Here is a 21,383-nt window from a genome sequence, read left to right as displayed (position 1 = left end):
AAATATGGCAAAACATATGTGAACAACCACCTGTGGGAGTTAATAAGTGGGCCAGAGGAACCCTGGCCTATTGTATGCTTGACCAAGAACTCCCGTTCTGTGTAATTGCAGGCAATGATCGAAAAATCGTTCGTATGTTGCTGATTGCTGATTTAGATCTGAACCTAAAATTATTGTTAATTGTTCGCTCATCGTTCGATGCATTCGTTCGCTCAAGTTCCGCATTTGTTCACTATTCGTACAGTGTAATTGTTTTAACAATCGTTAATTGTTAAAAATCGCTCTTTGTAATAGGACCCTAAGACATGCCAAAAGTGTTTTTTTTTTGTTTTTTTTTAAGTGACAGTGCTTATATAAACCAAAAAGAAGCAAAATTGTCGTACAGGATACACATGACTGTACTCACGTCTGGTTACAATGAGTGACTCCATCTCCTGTAAAGCCTCGGTCACAATGGCACTCATAGGAATCTGGGGTGTTCCTGCAGGTGGCATGCTTGTGACAAGTAGCCATTCCCAGTCTACACTCATCCACATCTGGACAGGAATCATAGGACCATTCAGCAGGTTCGGCTACGAGCCCGGCCAGAGACAATGCACGGGAGCAGGTCGTCGTGCCACGGACACCCGAATAATCCCCAGAAAAGCACCTAAAGGGATAGACAAGATGACAAGTGACGCTGATATAGTATTACAGGAAGACCTGCAAATGTATCCGGTCATGTATCTCATCGCAGGCTTATGGGACGTGGTTATAGAGGAGACATCCAAGGCCTCATACTGCAATATGTGACTGCCATTTGCAATGAATTCATACATCACACACGTCTGTAGGTCCCCTTCACTTGATGGGAAACCCCTTTAGGGTATGTTCACTTACCGGATCCGCAGCTGATTTCATTTAAATAACTGAACAAAGCATCAAATCTGCACCATCAGATCTGCTGCGGATCCTGTAGGTGTGAACGCACCCTTAGGGTGCTAACACACACGACCGATGCGCTGCAGATCAGCAGCAGATTTGATGGTGCAGATTTGATGCTGTGTTCAGTTATCTACAACAAATCTGCTGCGTATCGCAGCAGAAAATTCACTGCGATACAGTGTGTATGAAGCTACACACACCATATCGCAGTGAACTTTCTGCTGCGATATGTAGCAGATACGCAGCAGATTTGATGTAAATAACTGAACACAGCATCAAATCTGCACCATCAAATCTGCTACAGATCTGCTGCGGATCAGTCGTGTGTGTTAGCACCCTTATGGTCTGATCTCTCAATCAGGGGTCCCAGCAGTCAGACACCCTATCATAAAATGATGGCATAGCCCAGTGAGATGTGGTGTCCCTGTTAGGATAACCAGAATAAACTCACTTCCCCACTGTTGGGTTGTCAATGTTTCCGCACCAGCCGCACTCGAAATTCTGCAAACACTCCCGACAGGTGTTAAACCTGGAACAGTCCATGCACTGAGGTACTGAGTGAACGCTGGGGAGAAAAGAGGGGATAAAGGGGAGAGGATGAACAGTGAGAGATAGACTGGAATATACAACATGATGGGATGGGGTCATGCTTGGTGGTTCTTCTGAAAATTAATCTATTAGACTTAAAGGGGAAGTTCACCAAAATATCTATTATTTCAATTCAACAGAAAATGCCAGAGATTTGCAAGTTACGTCTTTTAAAAAAATCTTCAGTCTTCCTGTACTTATCAGCTGCTGTTTGTCCTGCAGGAAGTGGTGTATTCTTTCCAGTCTGACACAGTGCTCTCTGCTGCCACCTCCGTCCATGTCAGGAACTGTCCAGAGCAGTAGCAAATCCCCATAGAAACCTCTCCTGCTCTCCAGACTGGAGAGAATACACCACTTCTGCAGGACATATAGCAGCTGATAAGTACTGGAACACTTGAGATTTTTTTTGTGAACTACCCCTTTAACAGGGTATTTCCTTAAAAAAAAAAAAGTTGGTTAGTAGGGATCCCACTGCTAGAACCACTACTGATCCAAAGAAAGAAAGAAAGAATGATGTGTGCAATGATTGCACAGCTAGTGCTCCATTCATTCTCTATGGGGTGGCCACATTTCTGAGCAATGAGCATAGAGAATGGGTGGAACGCCAGCCATGGGTACAGGGTGAGCACTATTCATTAGAAGGACATTTATTCCCCATTCTTTTCCTCTGTATTGGCGGGGGTCCTAGTCGTAGGACAACGCCCCCACCAAACTGCATGTTATCCTCTATTCTGTAGACAGAGGATAACCTCTTCACACGGTAAGAAGCTAACCCTTCAATCATCTGCAGAAAACAGGCCCTGGTTAAAGTAATGGATTAGGAGACCCCTATTACCCATGATACTTATGTCATATTTTGTAGATTCACCATACTTTATATAACCCAGAAGAACATCTTAAAAGGATTTTTTTTTATTGAAAACAACTTTATTACAATCAGTCGTCATCAAAACATACATACTTCTACTGCGACGCGGCACAGGCCGAGAAGCAGCACCAAATAAATAAGACAATATACATACGTAGCTGACAGTCCTGTGTTTTGAAACTCTTCAATGAGGCTCCACTGGCTTTTTTTTTTTTTTTTGCATATTCATGTTTCCCAGGGAGCAATGCACCTAGGATTTCACTGCATTGAGCGCTATAACCGGTAGCCGGCAGTGTTATCGTTTGGCTGCTCTCCCTGAGTTTAGCGATCTGTTTCTCTTATGGCTCTACTAGGCATTGCTCCCACCTAGCCAGAATCCTGCTCCACACTGATGAGGGGCAACACCCCGAAACAGCTGTATGTGGTTGGTACCTAGCCTTGGTTTTTCCCTTGTCATTACAATGACCTATAGGGCCACTTAATATGGTGGTTTCCTTACAGGAGCCACCACTTGGCTGGGCCCTTCCTGGAGGAATAGCTGGCTAGTCCTGTGTTTAGAGACTCTACAGTTTTTAGTTTTTGTTTTTTTTTGCGTATTCTGGATGAAAGTGGCCATGTCTTTCTAAGCCCTGACAACCCCTTTAAGTTATTGAAGGGTATAATTCCAATCACTGATCTTATACATACATCAGATAGCATCGTAATGGGCAAACGTCCCTGACACTCACCTGTCGTACCAGTCTCTACAATCACCATAGGGATACTTAGCAAGGTAAGCAGCAAAATAGAAGCAGCTCCCTGTGGACTGGCACCAAGCACAGTGACTGGAGTTGGACAGACATTCAGAACAGGTCCTGCGCCTAAAAGCAGAGCAGAACATCCTATTAACTATGCCCTCCACATATTATAAACACAGACACCATCAAACCCTAAAGGGGTTATCCAGCAAAAATCTTTTTCCTTCAAATCAACTGGTGTCAGAAAGTTATGTAGATTTGTAAATTAATTCTATTTAAAAATCTCCAGTCTTCCAGTACTTATTATCTGCTGTATGTCCTGCAGGAAGTGATGTATTCTCCCCAGTCTGACACGGTGCTCTCTGCTGCCACCTCTGTCCATATCAGGAACTGTCCAGAGCAGTAGCAAATCCCCATGGAAAACCTCTCCTGCTCAGGACAGTTCCTGACATGGACAGAGGTGGCAGCAGAGAGCACTGTGTCAGACTGGAAAGAATACACCAATTCCTGCAGGACATACAGCAGCTGATAAATACTGGAAGACTGGAGATTGTTTATTTTGTCTGAAATGTAGGACTTGAAAGCAAAAACGTACAGCGCTGTGCAAGAACGTTCGACTTTTTTTTTTTTTACCCTTTACTTTATAAAGTTTTTGTAGGTTACATTTATATATTTGATGAAGCATCTATGTATCACTTACTGATGACAGGCACGGGGACAGTCCCTCGGAGATCGTATAGAGCCGTTCACGCGTCCCCTTCGGCTGCAGAGCGAGTCCCCCTTCTTATTGCTGTGTATCTGCCATTCGCAGTATGGGTCCTAGAAGCAGGTAACACATACATAGATGCATGCCAGGACCTGCCCCATCACACAGTGCCGCCAGGCTGGGCCGTCCCTTACCTCACTGCAGGCTTCACAGTCCCGATACTCCTCACACAGCTGACAGTTTCCCGGTGACAGGATTAAAGGGGTATCGTAGCAGAACTTTGCCCAGTCGTTGGAGAGTCGGAGGTGACAGGTTCGAGTCTTGGAGCACCAGCCGCAGCTCTGATCCGCCAGGCAGGCCAAACAGGAGGTGTAATAGCATTCATCAGACCGGTGGGGCTCCAAGAACAGGAAGGATATCTCCTGGATGGTGCATGAAGAATAGTGCAAGGGTATAGCATAGGCCCAAATAGAACACTCAGCATTCTCAGGAGAACACAAGATCCCTCCATTACAGCCAATGGCAAACCAGGTGACAGCATGCCCCAGCTACCTGAGGCTCCTGACATGCTGTTATATCAGGGATGGGGAACCTTCGGCCCTCCAGCTGTTGCAAAACTACAAATCCCATCATGCCTGGACAGCTAAAGCGAAGCTGGAGGGCCGAAGGTTCCCAATCCCTGCTATTATATCAAGGTGCAGGAAAAGGAGTACACAGGATGATGGTTAGGCACTAGAGATGAGCAAACTTCAAGTATGTTCGTTTAGTCCCAAGCTGATCTCTCAGCATTTTAATAATGGTGGCTGCAGAAGTTGGATGCAGCCCTAAGACTGCCTGGAAAACCTGGATCCAGCTATAAGCCATAGGCTGTATCTATGTTTTTCAGGACTCCCTAGTGCTACATCCAACTTCTGCAGCCACCGTTCCGAGCGTACTTGAAGTTCACTCACTGCTATCAGACACCAGATCATTGACATAATCAGGGCCAGTGACTTTACTTACGCTTCCGCCATGTACGCCCGTGCGGTCCCACGTCAGACTCAGCTCGCTCGTGTGCCCGGTGCCGGTGTTGTTGAGAAAACCTTCAATCTGCACAGCGTAGCGACTTCCCCGATCTGCATTAGGGAACAAACGCTCCCCGCTATTCCGCTGCAGTGACCGTCTCTCCTTATCCTGGTGCACAAACCAGCGCCCCACCTCCTCCTGCCATGAAAAAAGCATAGATAGGGTGAGACATCTAAATAGGTCTTAAGGAAAATATAATTTCAGTTAATATCCTACCGTTTTGTGTATACAGCTTCTACGCTAAAGGAGACCTCTCCACTGCCACCATGTGTGGTCTGATCCTGTTCACTCTTCTTCCATATTAACAATAGGTAGAGGGGAAAGATACATGACTGCAGGATCAGACTACTCACAGGGCTTGATTGTAGTCTGTTACCATGAAAACTAATGTTTTCATAGGAGCAGATGTTTATGTATGACTACTTCATTTTTGTTTCTAGGTGAATAGGGAAAATACAAAAGAATGGCTGCAAAAACCCTTTACATGAGTGGAAACTTTCAGCCCAATATCTTATGCTGCAGTCTAAAGGTGGGCTCCCATCGGCTGAGGTCCTACAAAGGTCCCTCAGACTAAGGTTTATACAGAGTTTAGCTTGACCCGTAACCGTCACTGTACCGACCTCTTGCATGCTGGCTGGTCTATCCATTTTGATATATCACAGAGGCATCTGGTGGAAGCACTCCTCTACCAAATGTAAATTTAGCATCTACCCTGTCTCTACGTCTTACCAGGTGGTGTATGGTCCCTGGGTACCGCCCAAGACGAGCCACGACATAAAAGCGCTGGATGCGAGCCCATATAGAGACACGATCCGGGGGAGAGTTTGGGCTCAGCATGGGGTATATGAAGCCTTTATACACCAGAGACACGTCCATCTCTGTGCTGGGGCTGAGGGTGATGGTTGTACTGCGCACAATAGACACCTGAGGGAAACAAGATTTACACCTTTAGTTTGTAGTTTCAAAAAATATAAAAAAATTCTGAATTAATTGCATTCCATTTTCTATGACCCTTATAGAAGATAGGATTCTGTCCCCTAGATCTCTATGCAAATCTTAAGGAGGAGCAGCAGCTTGGAGGACATTATAGAGCAGTACTAAGCAGTCTAAGCCCTGGGGTGAGATCTAATTCTCACAATAAGCTTGTGTAGTGTCTTTGTTATCTCTCTGGCTGCTTCTGATTCTCTCCACTCACTCCCAGTCCTTGCCCATTACCTTTCTATAGACTTGTATGGGCAATATTTAACCTGATCCCTCAGTAAGCCGCTAAAATGACATTGTAGAATTAAGCTGCTTTTCAGAGTGAATTAAAAGTATAACCAAGGGGAAAATGCAACCTAAGAAAAACAATGTCCTCTTTGGACTACAGGACAGCCATGGAAAGTTACGTTTGTAATGAACCATGAACCAGCAAATAGCATAAAACAGGCTACTGAAACATTAGCAGAGGAGTCAAGTAAATTCTGATCTCGGAGATTCTTTTTGCTGGTAAAATCACAGATAATCCTGGGGAACCTGTGGCCCTCCAGCTGTTGCAAAACTACAATTCCCATCAGGCCTGGACAGTCAAAGCTAAATCCTGATATAAATAATAATTAACTAATTGGAGCGGCTCTATCCACTTTCTATGGGACTTACAAACATGGTCAAATACAGCACTTAAAGGGGTTGTTCACAAAAAAAAAAGAAAAAAAAAAAAAGAAAAGTTACCCTGTCTGGCTGAGACTCGTTGCGCGGCTGCTGATAGGTGATAAGATGAAGACCAGGAAGGAAATTGTTGGTCCGACAACCATCTAGAGATGTAATGAACGTGTTCTGGCTGCCCCACCAGCCATACGTCCCAGAGATCTGCCCTACTCGGCAGGCAGAGCGATCTAGAGAAAGAGGAGAAAAACAGTCACATAAAGGGATACCAATAAAAAGAAGATGGAGCCAAAGCTAACAAGAGGCTGGTGTATTAGTACCTGAGACTGGCATACAGGTCTCATTCTGGACACACCAGCCGAAGGTGCGAGGGACGTGAGAGGAGGAGGTCAGGTTGCTGCTGAACACCAGACAGGCCTGGCAGTCTGAGAGGAGTCTCGCCAGTCCTAGACAGCTCTTGTCTGAGCACTGCTGGAAAACAAAGTCAAGCAAATCATGGCTGCTGCCTATAAGTATTTATAGTATAGTATATACTATTACACAGAACAATAATTGGCCCTATACAGCCAATTATCGTTCCATGTAATAAACACAACAATCAGCCAATGACAGAAATCATCGGCTGATCGTTGATGCAGGTTTGGACCTACAAGCGCTGTGGAATCTGTTGGCGCTATACAAATAAATTTATTATTATTATAATTGTTGGGCACCGACCGCGCATCACTACATGTAATAGCGGTGTACGGCCGGCGGCTGATTTGCAAAGTGCATACATTACCTATCCATGGTCCAGGGCTCCACCTGCGCTCTGCTTCTCCCCAAGTCCCGCGCTACAGCTTCAGAGCTCTAAGCCAATCACTGGTCGGACAGGCCGCTCTGAGGCTGAAGCGCGCGGGACCCGGGGAGAAGCGGACCGCAAGAGGAGGTCTGGACCATGGATAGGTAATATATGCAGTTTAAGCAAGGGCTGCAAGGACATCGGTAACTATGTCTATGCAGCCCTTGTTAAACGATTATCGAGCCGTGTAATAGGCCCAGTAAACGAGCGCTGATCTAGCAGATCGGCACTCGTTTACAGTTATTATCGCGTCCCCATCGATCCATGTAATAGTACCCTAAGGAGCCTGGGCTATAACCGCACATACTATTTTATTCTGCTGAGGGGTCTGGCAGCTTGTATGGCACCACGTGCACTCAGGATCCTTGGAGCAGATCATCTCGTCTGTATACATGGAGCAGTAATCCAAGTGATACTGTAATAGTAAGTAGAAACATGTGAGATCCATCCTATAGGCAGAGACTAGAAGGCCTATCCTCATATGTATACTCACATCTTGTACAGGAGGTTGGTACACAGATACAGGCACCTTATAGGCGAGGAGGTCTCCGCGGGGAGTACCGCTGTACCCCCCAGCCACTAATAACACTCCGCCTTTCAGAAGAGCAGCTACATGGGAGTACCGGCCACCGCCCAAAGTCTGGGGTCCTACAAGAATAAGTGATCACATGTTACAGGCAGGAAGATTATAGTGTGGATATCCATACCTGGGTGCATTTTAGAAGCCACCACTATAGGGAGCTTACAGGACACCCCTGTACATGGCACAGCATGACTGTTACCCTACAGGAGATAGGCAGTGCAAGATGTGTCTGACAGCCACTATCTCCCTCCATCACATGACATTACACACCAGTGAGCTGTACATGTCTGTAGGGATGTCAATTCGGATAGTGCTGTGTAAGCGACATAACCGCAATTGTCATGTGTGGTAGCACTTACCGTGATGGGGAGGCATGATCTGGCTCAGAGTATTGCTGGGAACCCACTGGTGACAGCCAAGGTGGTAGAAAAAGATTTCTTGATCATAACATTTCTCTTCCTGGTAGTGAATGTGGAGGTTCCCTCCTGCAAATACATATCAGCTATTACATATCAAGCAGCTATAACATATCAGGCAGCTATTACATATCAGGCAGCTATAACATATCAGGCAGCTATTACATATCAGGCAGCTATTACATATCAGGCAGCTTCTACATATCAGGCAGCTTCTACATATCAGGCAGCTATTACATATCAGGCAGCTATTACATGTGCAGTGCAGAGTCAGTTCCAGGGATGCAGAGGAAGCAGGGGGTGTAGAGGCAGTTCCAGGGATGCAGAGGAAGCAGGGGGTGTAGAGGCAGTGCCAGGGGTACAGAGGAAGCAGGGGGTGTAGAGGCAGTGCCAGGGGTACAGAGGAAGCAGGGGGTGTAGAGGCAGTGCCAGGGGTACAGAGGAAGCAGGGGGTGTAGAGACAGTGCCAGGGGTACAGAGGAAGCAGGGGGTGTAGAGACAGTGCCAGGGGTACAGAGGAAGCAGGGGGTGTAGAGGCAGTGCCAGGGGTACAGAGGAAGCAGGGGGTGTAGAGGCAGTGCCAGGGGTACAGAGGAAGCAGGGGGTGTAGAGGCAGTGCCAAGGGTACAAAGGAAGCAGGGGTTGTAGAGGCAGTGCCAGGGATGAAGAGGAATCAAGGGGTGCAGAGGCAGTGCCAAGGGTACAAAGGAAGCGAGGGGTGCAGAAGCTGTGCCAAGGGTGCAGAGGAAGCCCTGTAATGTGCTAATGTATTCTCTGTTTCAGTTCCTGAGGTTTCCAAGATCTCTGTTTGCAGTCAGCTATTTGGAGGACGTGTCCAGGCCTACAGATTACTACAGATGCCTCCACCCTGTGCCATCCTTCATTGCCTGTGACAAAAATTAGGTCAGCCGCTTCTCCGATACATTGACAGCAAGCAGAGATCTTGAAAAGGATACAGAGCTGAAACAGCGAGTATATCAGAAAGTTTCACAACTTTTCACCACACAGCTAAAAGCCAAAAGGTTACAGAGTTGCAGAGGGAAGGGCGTATCCTGTCCGTTCTCACCGTATATCACCATATAGTTTCCTATGATGGTGGCACTATGGAAGGCTCGTTCTCGAGGACCCCCGCGGTTTCCCTCACGGGGCTTCAGTGTGGTCCAGTAGTTGAAATCCACATGAAACAAATCTGTAGTGTTCACACGTATGCTGAACCTGGGGGAGGAAAAAGAAAAGAAGCGATAAAGCAATGTGAGCAACACAGCATAGACCATCCCGATGGCTTATGGGTTCATCTTTCGGAGACCCCCCACTCCCCCGTATCACTCATACTCCAGCCCAGCAGGGCTCCTGGCCGCTGCCCCATTCACTTTAATAGAGCCGTGTTTCAGTTGCCTGCCCCTTCATTCTGGTGATCAGCCTCTTACTGTTCTCCTGACCCTCCCCCTCGCTCACATGATGAGCTTCACTCACAATTCTGCATGTTTCTTTTAAGCCTTAAAGGGAATGTATCGCCTAGGCTTGTTTTTAGCGATTAGAGACAGATACTGGAACATGCTCTTTATTTCTGATCTGTTTCTATGTTCTGAAGCGAATTTTATTTTATTATTAGAACATTATTATGGGGGCTGCTATCTTGCCTGATCTGTTTTTAACAGCATTTCGTGACATGCTTTACAGCAAGCCTCATAGACATAGTCACAATGAACATCTCCAGACCCTATTCTTTGTATTGCTCAATAGTTATTGAATGTGTATGGACACATAACATAATATCTGATGCCCCCTACTGGCATATTGTCTATATGACGCATGCACACTACGTACACGTATACATACACTATACGGCACACATTGTACAGTTGACTTTCTTTTACTGTACATCATGTTACTACACAATATTACAACAAACACTACATCTCTCACAATGCACTGCAGCAGAAATCACAATGGCTTTCTATGAAGCCGGCTCAGGCGATAAAGCTTTATACAGTAAAGGGATAGTTCATAAAAAAAAATTTCTTTCAAATCAACTGGTGCCAGGAAGTGCCAGAGATTTATAATTTACTTCTATTAAAAGATCTCCAGTTGTCCAGTACTTATCAGCTGCTGAACGTCCTTGTAGGAAGTGGTGTATTCTTTCCAGTCGGGAGAGGTTTTCTGTAAGGATTTGGTGCTTTTCTGGACAGTTCCTGACATGGAGAGAGGTGGCAGCAGAGAGCACTGTGTCAGACTGGAGAGAACACACCACTTCCGGCAGGACATACAGCAGTTGATAAGTACTGGAAGACCTGAGATTTTAAGTTTTCTTTAGTGAACTAGCCCTTTAAAAACGTACTCATCTCAAGTAGATCAAAACCCTATATTCAGATAAATGTATGACATGTGACCACATAAGACCTTCCCATTGCTACAGCTGAATGACTGTACAGGCAGAGTAACCAGAAAGCTATAGGGGAACATTACAAGGTTCTTACCGAGCTGTGGACGGTCTGTGACCACCATACACCACTAGAGATCGGGAAGCAGCATGGAACACCATGGAGTGACCTGCAGCTGCCGGGGGCTTTCCTCCAGCCGGGAGCACCTCCTCCCACTCCCACAAGTGAAGATTGAAACGGAACATCTTGGAAGAGAAAACGTCCCTAGAAGTGCGTCCTGGGGAGCAGAATAATAGCATTTATATGTAAGAAAACATAAAAACAAACAGGTTTAGGTTATAGATTTTCTGTGAATTATTTATATAGTGCTGATCCTGCGTTACATCCTGTATTATACCCCAGAGCTGCACTCACTATTCTGCTGGTGGGGTCACTGTGTACACACATTAGATTAACGATCCTGAGTTACATCCTGTATTATACTCCAGAGCTGCACTAACTATTCTGCTGGTGGGGTCACTGTGTACATACATTACTTATCCTGTACTGATCCTAAGTTATATCCTGTATTATACTCCAGAGCTGCACTCACTATTCTGCTGTATTCACTATCCCATAATATTGAATTTACATAGTGACCCCACTAGCAGAATAGTGAGTGCAGCTCTGGAGTATAATACAGGATGTAACTCAGGATCAGTACTGAAATGTAAGTACACAGTGACCCCACCAGCAGAATAGTGAGTGCAGCTCCGGAGTAAAAAACAAGAATCAGTACAATTTAACATTAAGCACATATGAAGAAAAAAGACATTTTACTGACTTACCACCAAACACATATAGCCAGTTATCCACAGTGGCAGCGGCATGGTTGGCCAGGGGAGGGGGGTGCACGGCGCTATACGAGCTCAGATCCACCCAACGTTCCTCCAGCGGCAGAAACACCCAGGTATCATTAGTCAGTCTCCCACCAGGAAGCTCCCCACCAAACAAAACCAACGTCCCATTCCATTCCACCGCAACGTGTGAGTGCCGAGCAGCCTGGGGAAACGGGAATATAATGCAGTGAGAGCATGTTCCCCCAGGCCCATGACCTACAGATAGGAACACTCCTGGGGTCAATGTCGGCCATGGAGGTCTCATGCTCATAGGAGCTTTAGTCAACATTGTCAGGTGAACCTTTACAGAAGAGGATGCAACACCTACCGGGCTGGGGACGTGGCTCTTCCTCTCCCATGTGTTGGATGTAAAGTTATACACAGCCATATCCTGAAGGGCAGAATTCAGATCCAGACCTAAGATGAGACAGATCAATCTATTATGTACAATAACAGAGACCACCCATCCTCAGACATCACACACAAGCTTCCTCCTCACCTCCAAAAATGTACAGAGCATTGGAGGGGGACAGGAAGGCTCCGGCAGCGGCAGTGCGGGGGGTGAAGGACGGGTCCTGACTGCTCACATTGTACCAAGTCCCAGATCCCTGATTGTCTGTCAGCGACAAATCACAGCGCTCCCCTATGTACCCAGGGAAACACACGCAGCGTTGAGTTTCCTAAAAGAGAATCCTTACAGTGAGAGGGCAACATACCCACAGGAAAGACTGGAAAATGGCTTAAAGGGGAACTCTGATAAGATAAAAAAAGATATAAAAATCTTTCAAATCAACTGGTGTCAGTAAGTTATATAGATTTGTAATTTACTTCTATTAAAAATCTCAAGTCTTCCGGTACTTATCAGCTGCTGTATGTCCTGCAGGAAGTGGTGTACTCTTTCCAGCCTGACACGGTGCTCTCTGCTGCCACCTCTGTCCATGTCAGGAACTAACCAGAGCAGTAGCAAATCGCCATAGAAAACCTCTCCTGCTCACGACAGTTGTTGACATGGACAAAAGGGGCAGCATAGAGCACCGTGTCAGACTGGAAAGAATACACCTCTTCCTGCAGCACACACAGCTGCTGATAAGTATGGCAAGACTGGAGATTTTTAAATAGAATTAAATTACAAATCTGTATAAGTTTCTGACACCAGTTGATATAAAAAAAAACAAAAATAGTCACAGTACCCCTTTAAGGCTCATACTAAGCACTGATGTGTTAAAAATAGGTAAAGGTGCCCATTTACCAACCCAGATCTGTTATAAGAGACTTGCACCAAGAAAACCTTCAATATTAAGCATTTCCTCATTGCCAGGACATGCTGGGCATAGTAGTTCCTCCACGGCAGCAGAGCTCCGGGTTACCCACTGCTAATATATGTAACACTAGACTTGCCGCGTAGCTTACCGGGTTACATGTTCCATGGTGGACATGGCAGTATGTGCTGCAGTCCGGGATCTGACAACCATCTCCACTCCAGCCCGGGTCACATAAGCACTGGGTGTTTTCCTGGCATGTCCCATGTCCAGAGCAACCTTGTGGGCATAGAGAGAAGCTGTAGGTGGCATTAAATCCCAGCAGGTTGTAATTGGCATCGCTGAAGAGATGAAGGAGCATCTGCAAGAACAAGGCAGGATTCAATATTATGCTCTGCAGATGTTCACCTTTTGGGGACACTGTTATTAAGTTGTTATATATCATGTACGGATAGACTGAGGCTCATACACTGAGCTTATCACTCATATGTTAAAGGGGTTAGCCAGCGCTACAAAAACATGGCCACTTTCCCCCTACTCTTGTCTCCAGTTTGGGTGAGGTTTTGAAACTCCGTTCCATTGAAGGAAATGGAGCTTAATTGCAAACCGCACCTGAACTGCAGACAACAGTAGGGGGAAAAGTGGCCATGTTTTTGTAGCGCTGGATAACCCCTTTAAGGTAATAGATATACACTACACTGAGAACTCGTTTGGGGCTACTTACTTTTTTTGGTGGCAAACACTAAGCAGCAAACTATATAGATCACTGCTTACCGTCCCCTCACTCGCTGGGCTGAGTACACTGCACCCGGCCTAGCAAAGAAGGGGTTAAAACAACTATAGGCAAAATGTATTTTTTAAAATGTTATTACATAAGGAAAGTTAGACAAATTCCTAATGCACATATACTGCTATTTCCCTTAATTTAGTAGATCAGGCAGGCTTCAGATTCCATAAAAAAAACGTGATGTCACGGTTCAGGTGTAATTCCCATGGAGTGTCCAGCAGGGGGTGCACTATATGTAGAAGTCTTTGTAGTGTATTGTATATGCAACTGTATGTAATGTATCACAGGGACACAGGGCATCTCCCCCTCTCTCCCTGTGCTGCTGAGGAACAGGCTCACACGGGGAGAGAGGGAGATAGATGGCACCGAGCAGGGAGGGAGAGAGGTGCCCATATATCTAACTACCTTCCCCCTTTCTCCCTGCTCGGTGTGTGGGACACATACACACTGTACTACTCCTCCCATAGTATTAGCAGATGATGGGGGAGTAGTACCAGACCGATCCCCATCACCGTAACCACCCCACATACATACATCCCTCCATCCACCACCGGAATCCATCTGCCCCCCTCCTGCCGACACTCTCCCACCCCCTCTCTCCTGGTGTGAACCTGGTCATCAGCAGCACAGGGAGAGAGGGAGATGCCCTGGGTCCCTGTGATACATTACAAACAGTTGCATATACAATACACTACATAGACTTCTACATATAGTGGCCCCATGCTGGACACTCCGTAGGAATTACACCTGATTTGTGACATCACGTTTTTTTATGGAATCTGAAGCCTGCCTGATCAACTAAATTAAGGGAATTAACACTATATGTGCATTTCCCATAATTAATGTACATTAGGAATTTGTCTGACTCTCCATAAGTAATAACATATTAAAAAACACTTTTGGCCGGACTTCTCCTTTAAGTAGGGATACACAGCATCACCACTCAAAGGGGAGGTATATATTTGTTTTTACTGATTAGAGCCAGAACAATGAACATCTCCACAGCCTTCTTTGTATATGGGACACACACGTGAAGGCCCTATTACACAAAGTGATTATTGGCCGTTTCGGCTGATAATCGCTTTGTGTAATAGAAGACGACGATCAGTCGAAATGTACAATGTTGGCTAATCATTGTCTTTCAACAGGCTGAAACACAAATGACTGGCCTAGCAATGATCTGTTGCCCTCGCCCCGTGTAATAGGAGCGGTGGCAGTAGAGCGCCACTATATCCCGCAGCTCCCCCTGCACCTACCCACTCGCTGTAGGCACATGTAATAGCGGAGGCAGCGAGAAGGGAACGAGGAGCCAGCTCCCATGAATCGGCCCGTGTAATAGAGCCTTAACGTGTCACTGTTGGGTAATCCTTTGTTCTCTGCTGGCAACTAATCTCCCTCCTACCCCCTCCCCTCCCCATAGGTTACACAGGGCACAACTGATGTAAGAGAGTCAAGATTTCCTGATACTGAGCAGTGAATAAGAGAGAGGAGGGAGGGGGGGGACCTGAGGAAAGTCTTTTTGAATGCAGATGATGGCATATTTGCCTAATAAACCCAATTACAAAGTTTCTTAAAATCGCCTGGACTATTGATTTCTGCAAAAAAAAAAAAAAAAGGCAGTCAACTGTCAATCAGCAGCTGTAAGGCGGGGGGAGGGGTGTGGCAAGAATCCTATTCTCCTGCATAATAAGAGAATGGCTGAACAGAATGATGCAAGTAATACACCTATCTGTTCAGCACTTCTGTCACTAGTTTATTCTGCCCTCATTTAAGGCTGCATAAAAATAGTGATAAGATTCCCTTTAATGGGCGCACAAATGATCCGGCGCTTGTTTGCTGCCATGTAATAGGCTCTACCTTTCCAGATGTTGCCTCGAGGGTTGGGGGCAAGCTGCTTCCACTCAGGCTGGCCAGGAGGCGGTCACTATAGGAATCTCCATCATATACAAACAGATAGTCGTATGTACATTCTGTGTCCATGAAGAGGAATCGGAGCAGTACACGGTAGTTGCTGTTGGGGGCTGCGAGTAAGAGCATTAGTAGGAGACAGAATAAGATACAAGAATACAGGAAGTCCCCTGCCCCTTATCGCACATCACTCACCTTCTATAAGCCACTCGCAGTTGCCATTAACCGAATAGTTTCCAGGTCCATCACTCACAAATCCTGGCAAACTGCGAAGTACAGTCCGCTGTCCCTTACAGTCACCAGATGTTGCTGTGCCAGCCTGGGATAACAGCAGGAGGAAGAGGTGCCAGCCGTATACCCAGAAGCTGGCATGGGCTGCCATCTCTGCTCAGCATTCCTGGAGGGAACCTGGAAACACAGAGGAAGAGAGGAGTGAAAGATCTGACAAAGGACAACACATTACATTTCTTATCCTGTATTATACTCCAGAGCTGTATTCATCATTCTGCATTTATCTCTCAGCAACCAATTCTGCACAGAACAGTTTCTGGTGATTTACATTATGGGCAGTGCCCTCTATACACCGAGCACAGTCTGTAACCACCTGAAATATAAGCATTCAGCTAAGTTGTCGCTGGCGTATATTACAGGGACCAACCCAGGGTATTAACATTGCAGCTCTGGGGTATAATACAGGATCAGTAATGTAATGTATGTACACAGTGACCCCACCAGCAGAAGAGTGAGTGCAGCTCTGGAGTATAATACAGGATGTAACTCAGGATCAGTAATGTAATGTATGTACACAGTGACCCCACCAGCAGAATAGTGAGTGCAGCTCTGGAGTATAATACAGGATGTAACTCAGGATCAGTAATGTAATGTATGTACACAGTGACCCCACCAGCAGAAGAGTGAGTGCAGCTCTGGAGTATAATATAGGATGTAACTAGGGATAAGCACAATGTAATGATCCATGTCATAGCTAAAAATTAATAATTTACAAATTCAATTAAAAGTCACAACCAAACAAACCATCACCAAGGCACAGCAGTGATGACCTGTATACCACTAGGTTACAGCCTGGCCGCCAGCATCCAACACGTTACACAGGAGCCATGGTGCTGACATCACAGCCTGGCTCCTACATTGATCTGCAGATATTTATAGGAGGTGACATGGCCCTGGCCGGCGGCAGCCTAACATCCCAGCCCTGGCACTTCAGATCTATGCTCATCAATAATGGAAGGCCTCTAGCTTACAGAGCACCACATCTCAATCATAATGAATGGGCAAGATCTACATGAGGTGTTAAGTAACTCTGTAATAATGACTTCAGTTTACTTGTACTGATTTGTAGTGATGTGAGGTGTTCTCCTCCATTTACAGCCACAACTTAGGTGGCAGAGCGTCCCGGCGGCAGGGCGTCCCGGCGGCTCAGGCGGCAGGGCGTCCCGGGGCTCAGGCGGCAGGGCGTCCCGGCGGTATGGAGTCGGTAAGCCGCAGCTCCAGCTCCTTCATAAATTGGCGGTTAGACCCCAGTGGAGTTATTTATCACACTGGTATAAAGTAGATCTGGCTCAGCAGCTTCTTCCTAATGATCCTGAGGCGACTTCTGAGGTTATAAGATATAAAGCAGCTTCTCCTGTGTGTGCAGTGAATGCAGCCAGTCTCCAGCCTCCATGTCCTGAACTACTCACAACTAGACTAGAAGGAGCAGGTGGTCTTTTCCTGCTGACAATCTTCTGTGTCTAACTAATATTTACTACACACGAAGATACACTGTTAATAATGCCAGATACCTGTGATACAGAGCACATAGTGATATAGAGAGGTGTCACACATAGTGATATAGAGAGGGGTCACACATAGTGATATAGAGAGGGGTCACACATAGTGATATAGAGAGGTGTCACACATAGTGATATAGAGAGGGGTCACACATAGTGATATAGAGAGGGGTCACACATAGTGATATAGAGGGGGGTCACACATAGTGATATAGAGAGGGGTCACACATAGTGATATAGAGAGGGGTCACACATAGTGATATAGAGAAGTCACACATAGTGATATAGAGAGGGGTCACACATAGTGATATAGAGAGGGGTCACACATAGTGATATAGAGAGGGGTCACACATAGTGATATAGAGAGGGGTCACACATAGTGATATAGAGAGGGGTCACACATAGTGATATAGAGAGGGGTCACACATAGTGATATAGAGAGGGGTCACAGGGGTCAACATGTTGAAAAACAAGCGACTGATACAGCAACGATCTTCTGCCGTCGCTCTGTGGAATAGGAGCATCGGCAGCAGACGCTGCTGTATCCTATGGGCTGGCTGGACGATCAGCGATTCCCATGGGCAGGCCCCCCACCTCCCTGCGCCCCCTCCAGACTCACCCGCTCGTTGCAGCCGCGCGGAATAGCGGCAGCAGCCTGCGGGGAACGAGGAGCAAACGAGCACTAATAGCGCTCGTTTGCTCCTATCAGTTGGCCCGTGGAATAGGGCCTTAAGCGCAAAAAAATTCCAAAATTGAAAAACTTCCCGCTGTACAAGTAAAAAAAAAATCAACATTTGATATTGCTGCGTGCAGAATTGTCCAAACTCACATTCCTGATTTTACACGGCAATGTGCAAAATTGCAGATTTTTGGTCACATCAAATCTGGAAAAACCATAATAAAAAAAAGATCAAAACGTTGCATATATGCAAGCAGGCTACCACTAGAAAACTCAGATCATGACGCAAAAAAATGACACCTCACGCAATCCACAGACTAACAAATAAAAGCACTATAAGTAATAGAGCAATGTTAAGAACATTGGGGGAGATTTATCAAACATGGTGTAAAGTGAAACTGGCTCAGTTGCCCCTAGCAACCAATCAGATTCCACCTTTCATTTTCCAAAGAGTCTGTGAGGAATGAAAGGTGGAATCTGATTGGTTGCTAGGGGCAACTGAGCCAGTTTCACTTTACACCATGTTTGATAAATCTCCCCCATAGATTCTTTTAAAAAAAAAAAGGTGATTTTTTTAAAAAAAAAAAAAAGTAGTCAGATAAAATACAAGTTATATAAGTTGCCTATAGTTGAATAGGAAGAATCCTGCCCAGGAGCTTTCCTAGTGATGAAGAGGGCATGGAGAAAGAATGGAGGGGCGTTGCAATCCTAGGGCACACACAATATAGCCCATGCCCGTAGGGCACAGGGCTGCCAGTTTAAAAGTTGTTTTCTTAGGAGAATAACTGCATCACCTGCCAAACGGACCCCAGGCCAGATATTGGATTAAAAGCAGCTATCCGAAGGTACAAGTTATTTGGGGAGGGGGGGTCAGATTGTGGGTACAGAGTCGCTTTAAGGATATGTACCTGTATAGTCTTGAGGAAATAAGGGACAGGGGGGACATGATTAAACCCTTTACATATGTTAAAGGACTAAATAAGGTTCAGGAGGGAAGTGTTTTTAGTAAAAAAACTGAATTCAAGAGCAAGAGGACACAGTGAGAGGTTAGAGGCAATGGGAGAAAATATTACTTTACTGAGAGTAGTAGATGCTTAGAACAAACTTCCAGCAGACGTGGTAGATAGATCTACAATAACAGAATGTAAACCTGCCTGGGATATCCATATATCTATCCTAAGGTAATAAGAAGGGAAATACTATAAGTGCAGACTAGATGGAACAGGGGGGCTTTTCCTGCCTACAATCTTCTATGTTCCTATGTACAATTGTGTCCTGTCTCGGAGATCTTCTGTCGGGCTTTGTTCCCATCTGGTAAGCAGCCTACACTCGGGGTATACATTGGTAGAATAGTATGGTGATGTACACCACGAAATACCCACTCTTGTTAACAGCTCATTGTTTAGGTTTCCAACCACAGCTCTGCTCTAAAAGCAGTGGACTGGCCAGAGTATATATAGCTATAGTAGACATATTTATATTACACAATATAGCTCTATACATCTACACTATCATAGCTATATACACACACACACATCAGCCAGATCACTGCTTTTAGAGCAGAGTGGTCGTCGGTAACCTTGACAATGAGATGTCAACAATAGAAGAGCAACATATCAGGATACAATGTATCAGTCCTTGTCACCTTTACCAGAGGGCAGGGATGGGGAACCTTGGCTCTCCAGCTGTTGAAAAACTACAACTCCCATCATGCTTGGACAGCCAAAGCTAAAGCATGATGGGAGCTGTAGTTTTGAGACAGCTGGAGAGCCAAGGTTTTCTAGCCATAGGGAAACTTGGAAGGAGGGGGGGGGGGGGGTATGTAAATCAGAGCAAAAAAAAAGCAAAACATTGTTGTCCATGGCGACCAGGTAACAGAAACAACTATTCCTAGTAGTATTCCCATATAGCAACACGTACAGCACATCAGTATCCATGTCAAAAAATCCAGACCGCTGCACCATAGGACTACAAGTGACAGCATGACCAGGGGCACAAGATATACAAGTATGTGATAGGAAAGCATTGAATGCACATCACATCGCTCTACCACTGAGGAACTACAAGTCTCAGCATGACCAGATATACAAGTATGTGATAGGAAAGCATTGAATGGACACCACATCCCTCTACCACTGAGGAACTACAAGTCTCAGCATGCCCAGCCAGTCTGCCTGCAGAACATGCAATGAAATAACATGAGAGGCGGATGCTGGAGCTATATACTGGGGGGCACCACCAGGGCATGCTGGGACTTGTGGTGTGTGCACATCTGGATCAGCCTGCAGTGCACAATACACGGAAACAGCCGCACATGTAGTGTCACACCGCACACCCGCATACACGGACAATAACCCCCCGAACAGGGCACTCACCCTCCTGCGGCTCAATCCGCTATCTGCAGCTGGAGTCACCTGTGAACCGGAAGCAAAACTCGCTGGAGAGAAAGGGGGAGGTCAGCGAAACCGGAAGTCGCCTCTCTAGGTGGGCGCACCGCTCTATGGTAAACAGTGACGTCACTCCATATAGGGGTATGTCCGTAAGCGAAGCCCTGCTCCCGTCAGGATGGGTCGGAGGTGTCCGTGTGTCCGTGTGTTGTCTCTCCTATAATTTCCTGGGCGCCCGTTATAAACCAGTCTGACCAGTAAAGACCCTGACTGAGTGCTGGTGGATGACAGATATTTCTATACATCCTATCTGACGATAAACGATCCAAACGACCTGAAATCGTTCACCCATTTACATGGAACGATGATCGTTCTTGCAGTCATCTTGTCGTCGCTATTGCGTTCGTCACTACTGCGAACGGCCGAAAGACGTCTTATTCAACGCTAACGAGCAACGATAAAAAAAGGTCCAGGTCTTATTAAACAATCAACGATTTCTCGTTCGGTCGTTCATCGTTAACTGCTATTTAACCGAACGATTATCGTTTAGATTTGAACGACTTAACGGTAATCTGAACAATAATAGTGCTGTGGAATAGGGCTCTTAGGCTATGTTCACACAACGTTAAAAATTGAGAAAACCCAGCCAATTTTGGTATTGAAAAAACGTGCAATGGCAATACATTGAAGACGGACGTCCAATGCCCACAATGTGTTTAATAATGTTTGACAGCTGCATTTAACTGTCCTAATTAGCCAGTGTGGCAATCGTCAGAAAGCAGCCGGGATAGCGGCGGTTCAGAGTGGGGGCGCAGCACGACCCCTCTCTGAACCTCCCCACCTGCAGCAGGACGTACCGGGTACATCCTGCGGAGACAAGGGGTTAAAGGGGTAGTGCGGCGCTAAACAATTATTCACAAAAAAACACGCATTACAAAGTAT

The 21,383-nt window shown here is 45.9% G+C and overlaps 1 protein-coding gene across 2 annotated transcripts in view; it reads right to left on the bottom strand.

Moving 5' to 3' along the window:
* Positions 1-20,488, bottom strand: part of MEGF8 (multiple EGF like domains 8) — a 40,019-nt gene extending 19,531 nt beyond the window's left edge. The window contains exons 1-21 of one of the 2 annotated variants that reach the window (XM_069949134.1): positions 20,430-20,488; positions 15,781-15,993; positions 15,535-15,698; positions 13,042-13,251; positions 12,131-12,311; positions 11,960-12,048; positions 11,581-11,794; positions 10,850-11,030; positions 9,439-9,587; positions 8,316-8,441; positions 7,867-8,021; positions 7,681-7,788; positions 6,853-7,003; positions 6,599-6,762; positions 5,618-5,812; positions 4,826-5,026; positions 4,018-4,245; positions 3,818-3,936; positions 3,109-3,240; positions 1,376-1,489; positions 407-649 (exon numbers count right to left, since the gene is read on the bottom strand). In XM_069949134.1, coding sequence (XP_069805235.1) covers positions 407-649; positions 1,376-1,489; positions 3,109-3,240; positions 3,818-3,936; positions 4,018-4,245; positions 4,826-5,026; positions 5,618-5,812; positions 6,599-6,762; positions 6,853-7,003; positions 7,681-7,788; positions 7,867-8,021; positions 8,316-8,441; positions 9,439-9,587; positions 10,850-11,030; positions 11,581-11,794; positions 11,960-12,048; positions 12,131-12,311; positions 13,042-13,251; positions 15,535-15,698; positions 15,781-15,967 — 3,311 coding nt within the window. In that variant the 5' untranslated portion in view covers positions 15,968-15,993; positions 20,430-20,488. The remainder of the gene's footprint in view (positions 1-406; positions 650-1,375; positions 1,490-3,108; positions 3,241-3,817; positions 3,937-4,017; positions 4,246-4,825; positions 5,027-5,617; positions 5,813-6,598; positions 6,763-6,852; positions 7,004-7,680; positions 7,789-7,866; positions 8,022-8,315; positions 8,442-9,438; positions 9,588-10,849; positions 11,031-11,580; positions 11,795-11,959; positions 12,049-12,130; positions 12,312-13,041; positions 13,252-15,534; positions 15,699-15,780; positions 15,994-20,429) is intronic. The other variant, XM_069949135.1, reaches the window with a different exon arrangement.
* Between the last annotated feature and the right edge of the window lie 895 nt (positions 20,489-21,383).

The sequence above is a fragment of the Dendropsophus ebraccatus genome, chromosome 12 (genome assembly GCF_027789765.1).
Source record: "Dendropsophus ebraccatus isolate aDenEbr1 chromosome 12, aDenEbr1.pat, whole genome shotgun sequence".
Taxonomy (NCBI): domain Eukaryota; kingdom Metazoa; phylum Chordata; class Amphibia; order Anura; family Hylidae; genus Dendropsophus; species Dendropsophus ebraccatus.
The sequence above is the reverse complement of the archived record's forward strand: the minus strand, read 5'-3'. Positions and strand labels throughout refer to the sequence as shown.